General features: G+C 41.8%; 1 protein-coding gene across 2 annotated transcripts; it reads left to right on the top strand.

Moving 5' to 3' along the window:
• Positions 1-387: 387 nt before the first annotated feature.
• On the top strand, positions 388-7,835 carry LOC101882617 (uncharacterized). Of its 2 annotated transcripts, none has more exons than XR_015483926.1 (2): positions 388-7,395; positions 7,780-7,835. XR_015483926.1 is itself a non-coding variant. In XM_087249663.1 (2 exons), exon 2 carries the CDS (start codon positions 1,007-1,009, stop codon positions 7,160-7,162), a length of 6,156 nt encoding a protein of 2,051 aa, XP_087105789.1. In that variant the 5' UTR covers positions 388-445; positions 830-1,006; the 3' UTR covers positions 7,163-7,835. The 2 variants fall into 2 exon arrangements, 1 of the variants encoding a protein (XP_087105789.1); XM_087249663.1 differs by having other exon boundaries at positions 388-445; positions 830-7,835.
• The last annotated feature ends 5,176 nt before the right edge of the window (positions 7,836-13,011 follow it).

Here is a 13,011-nt window from a genome sequence, read left to right as displayed (position 1 = left end):
TATATATATATATGTATGTGTGTGTGTATGTATGTGTGTGTGTTTGTGCGTGTTTGGGAGGAGGGGGGCGCCAATGGATAAGTTGTGTCAAAAGGGAGGCCCACTGTCTTAGACTTTGAAAACCCCTGCATTAGAGATATTATTAGAGGTAATAGACCTTTTACGCAAAAACCGGAAGTACGTCAACAACGTGTAAACCCAGTTCCGGTATGAGTTTTTTGGCGGAGAAAAGGCAGCTAGAGTGTTTTCGGCGAGCCTGAGTTGTCTTCTGTAGGAAAGTCCTATACAGGGTTGCAGTTCTTATGAGTATACCCTAGATGGCGCACCTCTCTAATTTGACCGACATTCACTACTTTCGCTTTCAAGAGCAAGCACATGGCAAAAATCACTTGTGAGGCACGGTGAGAAGGCAAACATCTATCCTGTGTGCGTTCATGCCAAGAAAGTAAGTTTATTTACTGATTCCCACCAAAAATATGGGTAATACTTATGTTAATACTGTTGTAACAATATCTGTAATGTTGTATTTCACCTTTAATGCATATATTTGCATAATCTTATGTTATATGTTAATCTGTGTTGGGAAGCTAATATGCTAGTCCAAACTATTTATGCCATAGTATGTTTCCTTGTTGGATTAATGTATATATTTTGACACATGGTGTAATGTTGAGTCATTTCTAAACACTACAGTTTGACAGTGAATTTATTCCTATACCTAAAGATTATTTTCTGTTGTAATCTAAATGGAAATGTTTGACTGTTATTTGTTAATTGCTAAACCTGTAATATTTTATTGATACTTAATTTGTTCTATTTTATGTTCCAGACCACACACACACACACACACACGTACTCACTCATTAAAGCTATTTTTGGATGAAACTCTCCGAGCCCTTTACTCTCTTACCGGAGTCTCCAGTTTTCAAGGACTATCAGAACATTCCAGAGGTTCCACCTCAACAAATGGTCCTTCGAGCCGGATGATAGTAACCTTGAAGACAACATGCAATCCGAGCAGGAGGTCACACCAACCATTGTGCAACCTCGTACTCAGCGGGAGAGACATCCACCAGCCTACTTGGGTGATTATGATGTTGGATATCAACCAAGCCAGATTCCAGCTTCCAGTGCAGGGGACAGTAATACAATGCCAGCAGCTGCCATTGCATCTGCACATCCAGATGAAGCGCATGTGCCTTGCCGATCATTATCAGCACATTCATCTGCAAAGTCTCGTCAAAGCCGATCCAGGACAAAGACCACCAGAAGCAGTGTATCCAGCCGTTCGACAGCTTCGCAACTGACAGAGCTACAGGCAGCTATTGTAGAGGAAAAGCTGAAAAGTATGGAGCTAGCAGAGATGCAGAGGCAGATGGTGGAGGAGAGCAAAGCTGAGGAGCAGTGTGAGTTCCTGGATCAACAAGCACGCTTAGCATTATATGAGAGAGAAGAATTACTCAGAGAGCAGCAGAGGAGAAGTCATCAGTTAGATGAAGAGGCTCGTGCAGCACATAAGACCAAAGAACTGATCACCAAACAGCTTGAAAGACAGCGTCGTATTAAGCAGAAAGAGATGGAGCTGGAGAAAGCGCGTCTTGTTGCTTCACTTCTCCGAGAATCAGAGACTGAGAATGCAACTGCTATTTCACAAACTGAAGGTGAACTTGACCCAGAGCAGGTACAGACTGATACACTCCGTTTACCAAAGGTAGAGGTTGCTCACCATACACTACGACAGTTCCCTGATAGTACACAGCACTCTACACCCCACACATATCAGAGTAAACCTGTTACTGCTCAGCCATTAGTTCCACATTCAGTACATGAGCACATTACCTCTCATGCTACATCCAAATCATTATATGTAGAACCAATGAATGTTGTTCCTTCTCCTATCTGTTCTGTTGCAGCACCAGGTGTGTTTCCCTCACAGGTAAAATTACATGTTGCAGATGTTTGCCCTCCTTTAACCGTACAGCCATCTTTGTCCTATGAGAGACAAACATATAGTCAGTTAGGCTCTAATCTTCTATGCCCAGGTGCATCATATGTGTCTCCGGATTCAACAGCGACCAGCTATGCTCAGCCACCTCACCAGTCAATTTCAGTACCGTCTCAGCCCACAATTAATCAGTCACAAAATCCTGTTAGGCAACAGCAGTTAAGCTCACAGCCATTACCCAGGCTAAATGTTCCCAGTGTACAGCCACCAGCCCCAGCCAATGTTATGGATATGCTAATTGCTAATTCATATGGTATACCTAAACCAGCTCTGCCTACATTTGAGAGTGGTAGGGAGTCAGACTTTGCCCTACTAAAAATGGCATTAGATAGTCTCATAGGCTGCCACGCTCATCTCACAGAGCAGTTTAAGTACCAGGTACTTATAGACAGAATAAGACTACCCAGTGCATACAAATTAGCACAAGCCTATATGCATGATCCTACACCGTACACTACTGCATTGCAAGCCCTCCAAGACAAATATGGGCAACCTCGTCAACTTGTACAGAGTGAACTTGGGTCCATTTTGAACTCTCCACCAGTTAGAGTAGGGGATGCCGAAGCCTTTGATAATTTCGCTCTTGCAGTACATGCACTTGTAGGTATGCTTCGTTCTTTAGAGGGGGAGAATGGGTACGAACTGAAGTGTGGCTCACATGTGGACAGACTTTTAGTCAAATTGCCGGCTACCTACCGAGATGGATTTGTTGAACATTGTCTCAGTCGTGGTATACTCGTCACAGGGACAGATAAAACATACACTCTTCATGACTTAGCAGCATGGCTTCAGCTAAAATCACAGGCGAAGCGCATCTCAAGTAGAGCTGTTGACATGTTTCAAGAACAGATAAAGCCTCAAAGGAAAGGGAAGAGTAGCCATACATCATCATCTTCTGTGTACTACAACATTAGTAGCAGTCATGATAAAATGCCACTTACCACTCTGCCATGTCGTACCTTTCCACAAAAGCCCAGGGACAAACCAAAAGCTTACTGTCCATACTGTAATACCCGTGAGCATTATCTCAGTATGTGTTCCAAATTTAAGTCACTGACGACTACCCAGATCACAGAATGGATCAGAGACAAAGGTTGTTTCCGCTGTGGACGCAATCACAAACCTGAGGCTTGCACCCTCAAAAAGCCCTGTAATATATGTCAAAAGCAGCATCTTACTGTACTACATGATGTAAACATGCAGGAGCCCAACAAGGTCCTTATGGTCAGTACCTCAGCAGACACCATTTATCTTGACCGTCCCAATCGTCCTCAACAGGTCATGTTAAAGGTGGTCAAAGTACTCATACATAATGCCAGACACTCACTAGAGGCTTATGCTTTGCTAGATGATGGTTCCGAGCGGACAATTCTCCTCTCCTCTGCTACACAATACCTCCAGCTGCATAAAAACCCTGAAACGCTCTCATTGAGAACTGTCCGACATGAGGTTGTTCACCTGAAGGGGTCATCTGTTTCATTTGAAATTTCACCCGCTGACAATCCTAGACAAAAATACAAGATCCATCATGCCTTTACGGCTGATGAATTGGGTTTCTCAGAGCATACTTACCCAGTGAAAGTACTGATGAAAAAGTACAAGCATTTGCGAGGGTTACCAATACCAGAAATTGATCATGTGCGGCCTGTACTACTAATCGGTTCCGACTTTCCACATTTGCTCATTCCCACTCAGCCTGTGCATATTGGCCCAGCTGGTGGACCTGTAGCAATCTGCACCCCGCTTGGTTGGACACTCCAAGGTCCTGCCAGCCTGATGCATGTTCCTAGTGATGAGCAGCGGTGTCTCTTCACTGCAGTGGGACCTACCCACTTAGATCTACAGAGACATGTGGAGAAATTGTGGCAGATCGACACTTTACCTTATATCAGTGAGAAAGCAGCCACTCGATCCAAGCTCGATCAACAAGCACTTGAATTGCTCGAGCAGCAAACTGTAAGGGTGAATGTAAATGGCACAATGAGATATGCTACACCACTTCTCAGGCGGAAAGACAGTCCTTGTCTAAAAGCACCCAAATCGGTTTGTCTTTCACTACTTCGAAGTACAGAACGGAGAATCATTAATGACCCCAATCAAACCCTGACATATTGCGAGGAGATTCAGAAACTTGAAAATGCAGGTTATGTAAAGAGGCTGACAAATGAAGAAGTTGAATCCTCTGCTGAATCATGGTATCTACCACATCACTTAGTCCACCACAATAACAAAGCCAGGCTTGTTTTCAATTGTTCATACCAGTACAGAGGACTTGCGCTTAACGAACATCTTCTTCCTGGGCCAATCCTGGGTCCTTCACTTCTTGGAGTCCTACTTCGGTTTCGTGAGCACACAGTGGCAATCAGTGGGGACATTAAAGCAATGTTCCATCAGATCAGACTTTTGCCAGAAGATCGCTCACTGTTACGTTTCCTTTGGAGGGACATGAAGAAGAACGAAGAGCCAAATGTCTTTGAATGGCAAGTCCTCCCATTTGGAACAACCTGCAGTCCCTGCTGTGCCACATATGCGCTACAACGACATGTGAAAGACAACTGTGTAGGCTATGAGGATGTTCAAATGTCTGTCGAACAAGCATTCTATGTAGATAACTGTTTGCAGAGTCTTAACTGCCCAGAGAAAGCTCGCAGCCTAATTGACCGAATGCGTAGTCATCTGTCGTCAGGGGGGTTTGAAATCCGCCAGTGGGCCAGCAACATACCCCAAGTAATAGAACACCTTCCAATAGAAGCCAGAGCAGCTAGCACTGAACTGTGGGTTTCTGAGCATAGTTCAGATCCACAAGAGCCAGCTTTGGGTCTCCGCTGGAACTGTCTCACTGACCATCTTGGATACCAACACCGTCAAGTTCATTATTCTGAACCCACACTCCGAAATGTTTACAAGGTACTGGCTACGCAGTATGACCCACTTGGATATCTAATACCTTTCACTACGAAAGCAAAGATATTAATTCAGGATCTTTGGAACCTAAAAGTTGGTTGGGATGATGTTATCCACCCAGAAAGCCTGCGAATACAGTGGCGCCAATGGGAGGCTGAACTGGCTAATTTGCACACCGTTGAAATACCCCGAGCATACATACCACCATGTGCAGACACAGAAGGCATGCAGAGAACCATACATATCTTCTGCGATGCCTCTGAACGTGCGTACGGGTCAGTCGCTTACCTCTGTACTTTAGATCAGCATAACCAGACACATGTTGCTTTTGTGATGGCAAGATCCAGGGTGGCTCCACGCAAACAGATATCAATGCCACGCTTGGAGCTTTGTGGAGCTCTCACAGGAGCGCAGCTAGCAAAGTTACTCAGTAAAGAGTTGTCTATTCCTGCCAGAGATGTTGTCCTGTGGACTGATTCAACAACGGTCCTGAGTTGGTTAAAATCCGACTCCTGCCGCTATAAAGTCTTTGTCGGAACCCGCATAGCGGAAATTCAGGATTTGACATTGGAGTCTTGTTGGCGATATGTTAACACTGCAGACAACCCAGCGGATGATTTGACCAGGGGGAAGACTTTGGTAGAGTTAACCAAATCCCAGCGCTGGAGTCAAGGACCACAGTTCATTCACCAGCATCCAGACACCTGGCCATCCCTGCCTGAATTAGCTGCTCCTGATGATCATGATGAGCTAAGAAAACAAACATTCTGTGGCAATACAATCATCACTACGCCTCAACCTGCCATCTCCAATTATAAAAATTGGAGTGAACTGTTGAAGTTTACTTACCAGTCCCTTCACGGGGCGGCTGATTCCATGACTGCAGCAGATGCCATTGAGGTTGAGTTACATATACTAAGGCAAGCTCAGAGTGACAGCTTTCCAGAAGAGGTGGGTGCACTGACAAAAGGTAAACCCATATCCACCCAGAGCCGTCTGGCTGCACTAGCCCCTGAGTATGATCAAACAGTTGGTCTTATCCGAGTAGGCGGACGGCTTCGCAGAGCTGAGTGCCTAGTTCCAGACACCATACATCCCATAATACTGGACCCTAAACATCCAATTACCATGCTCCTAATCAAGAAATATGACAACCAGCTTCTCCATCCAGGTCCAGAACGGGTCTTAGGTGAGATCAGACGCAAATACTGGATCCTGCGTGGCAGGGAATCCATTAAGAGACACCAGTACAACTGTGAAACATGCCAAAAATGGAGAGCAAAGCCTGTAATACCAAAGATGGCAGACTTGCCTCCATCACGTTTAAGACTATATAAACCCCCTTTCTGGTCAACAGGCGTTGATTGTTTTGGCCCATTCACCATTAAAATAGGACGACGCACTGAGAAACGCTGGGGCATCATATTCAAATGCATGACGACAAGTTGTATACATCTTGATCTCTTAGAGAGCATGGACACAGATGCCTTTCTGATGGCTTTACGAAGATTTGTATCACGTCGGGGAAAGCCATTTGAGATACTGGCGGATAGGGGGACAAATTTCAGGGGAGGAGCCACTGAATTGCAAGAAGCTTTTACAGCGTTAGAAGCTTCACTTAAAGAACAGTTAGCTGGTCAGGAAATTACATTTCAGTTCAATCCGCCACATGCCCCGCATTTTGGTGGTACCTGGGAGCGAGAGATACGGTCTGTCAAAACAGCTCTTCAGGTAGTCCTAGGCAATCGAACTGTGACTGAGTCCGTTTTACGTACAGTGCTGGTAGAGGTTGAGGGAATCATCAACTCCAAGCCACTCGGGTATGTTTCCTCGGATGTAGCTGATCCAGACCCAGTCACACCCAATCTATTGCTGATGGGCCGTCGCGATGCATCACTCCCACAAGCGATCTACTCCTCTAGTGATCTGTTAGGTAGAAGGAGGTGGCGACATAGTCAAATTTTGGCTGATCATTTTTGGGTAAACTTTGTACGGCATTACTTACCAGGCCTACAGACACGCCAAAAATGGCAAAGGGACACCGGCAATTTAACTATTGGACAGATCGTCATGATAGTTGATCCACAGTTGCCACGAGCTTCATGGCCTATTGGTAAAGTGATTAAGACATATGCAGGTGTAGATCATTGCGTACGTACTGCAGAAGTGCAAGTGAAAGAGCGAACTTATCTTCGGCTTGTCGCCCGGTTAGTTAAGTTACCATCATGGGAAGATGAGGAAGGAAACAATTAGCCTTGAGACTTTCCCTAGACTAATTACAAATTTATCTAGTAAATTTGGGGGCGGCTTTGTAGGAAAGTCCTATACAGGGTTGCAGTTCTTATGAGTATACCCTAGATGGCGCACCTCTCTAATTTGACCGACATTCACTACTTTCGCTTTCAAGAGCAAGCACATGGCAAAAATCACTTGTGAGGCACGGTGAGAAGGCAAACATCTATCCTGTGTGCGTTCATGCCAAGAAAGTAAGTTTATTTACTGATTCCCACCAAAAATATGGGTAATACTTATGTTAATACTGTTGTAACAATATCTGTAATGTTGTATTTCACCTTTAATGCATATATTTGCATAATCTTATGTTATATGTTAATCTGTGTTGGGAAGCTAATATGCTAGTCCAAACTATTTATGCCATAGTATGTTTCCTTGTTGGATTAATGTATATATTTTGACACATGGTGTAATGTTGAGTCATTTCTAAACACTACAGTTTGACAGTGAATTTATTCCTATACCTAAAGATTATTTTCTGTTGTAATCTAAATGGAAATGTTTGACTGTTATTTGTTAATTGCTAAACCTGTAATATTTTATTGATACTTAATTTGTTCTATTTTATGTTCCAGACCACACACACACACACACACACGTACTCACTCATTAAAGCTATTTTTGGATGAAACTCTCCGAGCCCTTTACTCTCTTACCGGAGTCTCCAGTTTTCAAGGACTATCAGAACATTCCAGAGGTTCCACCTCAACATCTTCCGAAGTTAATTAAATAAGTAATTTAATACATGCAATTAAAATAGGGGAGAGCGGGGAACAACCTAACACAGGGCCAGTTGTAACACACTTGTTTTAAATACTTCCACACATGATAGTATGATAAAACTTCGTGTATTTACTACATGTCACAGCAATAAATTGTTTCATTGTTAAAAAAATATATATTTTATTTTATTAGTTGAGTTTCGTGAACAGCTTATATTATTAACATTAATTTGTTCAGGTAGATATGCATAACGGTACACACAGGTGACTAGCATTAACTAAATACACTATGAACAATCTTACCTGCAGGTGGGATAGAGGTAAAGCTGGTTTTATATTTGCACATTCAGACTTTCCCTTTAACAATGTAATTTATTTAAAGTATTATTTGCAAACTCTAAATAGCGAAATCATATTAGCAGCCAATGACTATCAAAGTACAGCATTGTTTACAGTCAAATAACCAGTGTTAATGTTGTTTTCAAGTCATGTTTGCATGCTAATTTCAATCAAATATTCAAAGTAACAGGTTAAACAATATAGAGACTTCTAAATGAACGAATGTGTGAATATAATACCAACTTTACTTCTATGCAGGTGGGTGTGTCACGTAGTCGTGATCCATCCTTGCTGCCTTAGCCACCGTGTCGCTATCTTTACAGGATAGCTGTTTAGACTGACGTTTGTAGGTTCTGTCATATACTGACTCCCTTCTCAAAGGAGCTGTAAAGTTGTTCCAAGGGAATAGGCTCGGGACAACACCACTCTTCAGGCTGCAGACATAGGTGCTACCTGTTTTACATTAAAACTATGCCCTTCCTCTCTTCGGATCGCCTGTATCCATTTGGGTTTCAGGTTTGGATCCACGGGAAAAGAATGAAATGAAAGGTAGGGCTGTTTTTGGTTATAAGACGAACAGCCTGGAACACAACAGAAACTGTGATTCTTCGACTCTGCCATTTTTCGTATCTGCCGCTATGATAACAGGAAGTTCTAATGCACTACATTGGCGTATTTCCGTTCGAAAAATGCGGAAGTGCGTAAAAGGTCTATTAACCGCATGTGGAATGAGGGTGTTTTGCCCAAGCAATGGAAAACTGCAGTCGTGCTCCCATTAGTCAAGCCTGGGAAAGACAAAACAAAGCCTAGCAGTTATAGGCCTATAGCCCTCACATCCACAATATGTAAAGTAATGGAAAAAATGACTGTGAAGAGACTCAATTATATATTAGAGAAAAGGGAAATATTAACAACCTTTCAAAGTGAGTTCAGGAAGAATAGATCCACAAATGATGCCTTGATTTTATTCGAAAATGAAATTAGGAAAGCTTTTATAATGAAAGAGTGTATGTTAGCAGTTCTCTTTGACATCGGGAAGGCTTATGATACATTATGGAGGGAAGGATTGCTTATTAAATTGAACAAAATAGGTATAGGTGGAAAATTTTATAACTGGGTGTTAGACTTCTTATTTGAACGTACCTTTCAAGGTAAAATTGGAGAAGAATTATCAGCTGCTTTTAATATTACAAATGGTACACCACAAGGCAGTGCAATTAGCCCCATTTTATTTAATATAATGATTCATGATGTTTTTGATAAGGTTAACAAGGTAGGAATAGGACTTGCACTTTATGCGGATGACGGAGCATTATGGAAAAGAGGACGCAATATTAGAAATGTTAATAAAGGAATGCAGGAATCAATTAAAAAAGTTGAGGAATGGTCTCTGGAATGGGGCTTGAAGTTCTCAGTATTAAAAACTAAATACATGATATTTACAAAAAACAAGAAAATAGTACATACAGATTTAAAGTTATATGATCAGATATTGGAAAGAGTACCTGTTTTTAAATACCTTAGTTTATGGTTAGATCAAAAGTTAATATGGAAAATTCATATAAATAAAATTGAAACAAAATGTAAAATGATTATAAATTGTATGCGTTCAGTTGCTAGTCACAGCTGGGGAGCTAGTCGTAGTGCATTGCTGTGCATGTATCAAGCATTGATTCGATCCTGTTTTGATTATGGCTGCATTGTCTATGGATCTGCATCCAAGACTTTATCAGGAAAATTTGATACCATACAAACCAAAGCGTTAAGATTATGTTGTGGAGCAATTAAAACGTCCCCTGTAGATGCAATTAGGGTAGAAATGGGAGAAATGCCTCTTGAATTTAGAAGGATAACATTGATGATGACATACTGGGTAAATCTCCAGCAATCAGTTAGTAGTCATCTTACTCGTAAAATACTAAAAGATTGCTGGGAATACTCATATGAAGGACAGGATAGTTTTGGATGGAGGAGTAAATAGTTGGCTAAAGAATATGGTATAGACAACATGATCTTCTGTCCCAATATACCACTTACCGATGTCCCACTATGGAGAGCACCTGAACCACTCATAGATGTAAGCTTGCTGAGTAAACCTAAAGATAAATATAGTGGAAAAGAAGTAAATGCGATTTTAAATAATAACTATTATTCAACTTTACAATTTTTTACAGATGGGTCCAAAGAACCTAGTAGTAAAAAGATAGGAATAGGTGTTAATATTCCAGAGTTCAAAGTAAATATTAGTTTAAAACTGTCCAATAATCTATCAGTATACACTGCAGAGTTAACAGCTATAATTATAGCATTACAATGGGTTAAACAAGTCAGACCAAACAAAGTAGTAATCTGCTCAGATTCATCTTCAGCCTTAGTTAGTATAGCAAACTCAAAATCACATAGAGAGGATTTAATAACAGAAATCTATTATCTTTATATCGATTGAAGGAAATAGGAGTAGTCGTTTATTTCTGCTGGGTTCCATCACATATTGGGGTATCTGGTAATGAAGTTGCTGACAAATTAGCAAAGGAAGCACCAAATAAGCAAGAGGTGGAGGTACATGTACCTCTGGGGAAAAGAGAGGCAAAATCGATTTTAAAGGAAAAACTAATAAATAAATGGCAAATTAAATGGGATAATAGTGTAGCAGATGTTTTGCATTAAGCCTTGGTGTACGCCCATTACTAACTGCGGGTTGTTAAGAGGTGTATAATAGCCTTTCGGAGAATAGTGGAAGTTGTGTCATCGTCCAGCTGACTCCCTGTGGTGGGTGTGTCACTGCCGTGCGTTTGGTATGTAGTGGCTGTTTAAGCCTTATTTTCGCTTTCGTTTCAATTTGTGTTGGGTTTGATTCAGTTTTTCTTGCTCTGGAAGGCTGGTGTCTGTTCGGCTGCTGTTGCACCATAGAGTGGCTACTGTGGGGCGTTGGGAGCTTTGAGAAGTCGCGTTTCCTAGAGCTGAACTCTCCCTCGTGATTCTGTTGACACTTATGCGCGTTCCCGTGACTGCTGTCTTCCCAATCGGTAAGTAGGGTGCTACCGCTCGTACATTCTGTGCATATCAAACTACTAGGAGTAGAAACTGATTTTTGTTATATTTTCTAGTTAGTTATTAGTACGGACGCCTGGCTTTACCGGAGGGATGACTGGCACCTCGTGTAGCGATTGCACTGTGGATTGAGCGTCTTCACCTGCCCTTGACACCTGCTGGATGCTGCTGTTTTGTTTCTGTTAATTCAGTTTTGATTCTGTTTTGTTTCTGTTAATTGTTTTGTCGTTTATTTATTTTCGGTGCTTTTTGTATCAGTTTTTTTTCTACATTTACAAAATGGGAACACCTAAAACAAGTGTTGTCTAACTGACTGCTTGGCTTGCTTCTATACCTGCATTCTGGTGCGTTGTCCTGTTCCAATATTGTGACCTCGTGCTCTAACTTTTACTACATACTATTTGGGATTCTTTTTAGTGGGGGCCTGTCACCTCCGTGCCCCTGGGCGGCTGGTAGCTGATCAAGTAGTCTGTTTTTGATACCCCTGTGAGCCCATTTAATATTGTTTTCTTAAATGTTTTATTTCATTCCTAATTGTGGATTTCTTCTCTCCCTAGGAGCTGGGGGTGTCTAGTACGGGCAGTCGGGCTGCTGTGTGGCGTGGCTCTTTTGGTGAATTAGTCTTTTGCTCACTTGTGTGCATTGAAGTTCACTGTGTGGTGTTTGTGGAATCTAAGAGTGTGAATTTGTGGGTCATTCTCGGGCCCAGTGCCTAGCCTGCCCGACTTGGTAAGCCCCAGCTCCTGCGGTTGGATGAGGATTTGTTTTTTGTATTTTGTAACCGCCTTCTAGTGCCTTTTTTAAAGCACATGTGTCTGTCATTTTAATATTTGTGGTCCAATGAGAAGTGCATTGTAATAAAAGGAACTCTATTTTTCTACATCCACGTCTCATTCCCTTTTTGTCAGATACGAACCTGTGTTTTGTGTCCCAGGTAATGTACTGGGTGGCGTAGTCGAGCTCTAATTGCAATAGGTTGTGTTAATTTGGCCGCAGTGTGCCAGTTATTGTAGTGGTCTGGCTACCAACAAAAGCCTTAACCCCCCCCTTCGCGCCACAATAGTAATACTGGAAGATGGCACTATAGTATTATACAGACAGTAGGGACAACACTAAATCAAGGAAGAGGTGTGGTTATTAAGACTGGGACACACAGGGTTAAATGCAACACTTGCGTTGATGGGTTTACATGAGGATGGGAAATGTGATGTATGTGGTGTAACTGAAAATGTGGATCATGCACTATATGTAGCAAGTATAATAAACATCACGATATGTTATTCAGTCAGTGTGGGGAAGATAAAACAATATATAAAATTATTCTAGGAAAAGGTATAATAGATTGGCAAGTGTATAGAGCGTTTATTAGGTATATAGAGTATTCGGGTTTAGATTATAGTCTAATATTTATGGATGAGAGTATACTCAATCATTGTCATAAAGGCCCTTTATGTTAGAGGAGCTGAACATGCAGCGCTGACATGAGTATGTGGTCTAGATGCAAAGATTGGAGAATATGAAACATCCAAGTTTTTTTTTTTTTTTTTTTTTGTCCCTTTCCCTCCCTCCTCGTTTCTTTCTGTTGCCCTTTCTAATATTCAGACCCATCATCGGAGTAAGATTCGGTACAGTAGGTGGCGATAATGCTTTTAATGAGTCAGTCGCCATAAAACAGAAAGAAGAAGAAGAAGAGTC

Source organism: Danio rerio, chromosome 4 (assembly GCF_052040795.2).
Source record: "Danio rerio strain M-AB ecotype USA chromosome 4, GRCz13ab, whole genome shotgun sequence".
NCBI classification, from domain to species: Eukaryota; Metazoa; Chordata; class Actinopteri; order Cypriniformes; family Danionidae; genus Danio; species Danio rerio.
The sequence above is the reverse complement of the archived record's forward strand: the minus strand, read 5'-3'. Positions and strand labels throughout refer to the sequence as shown.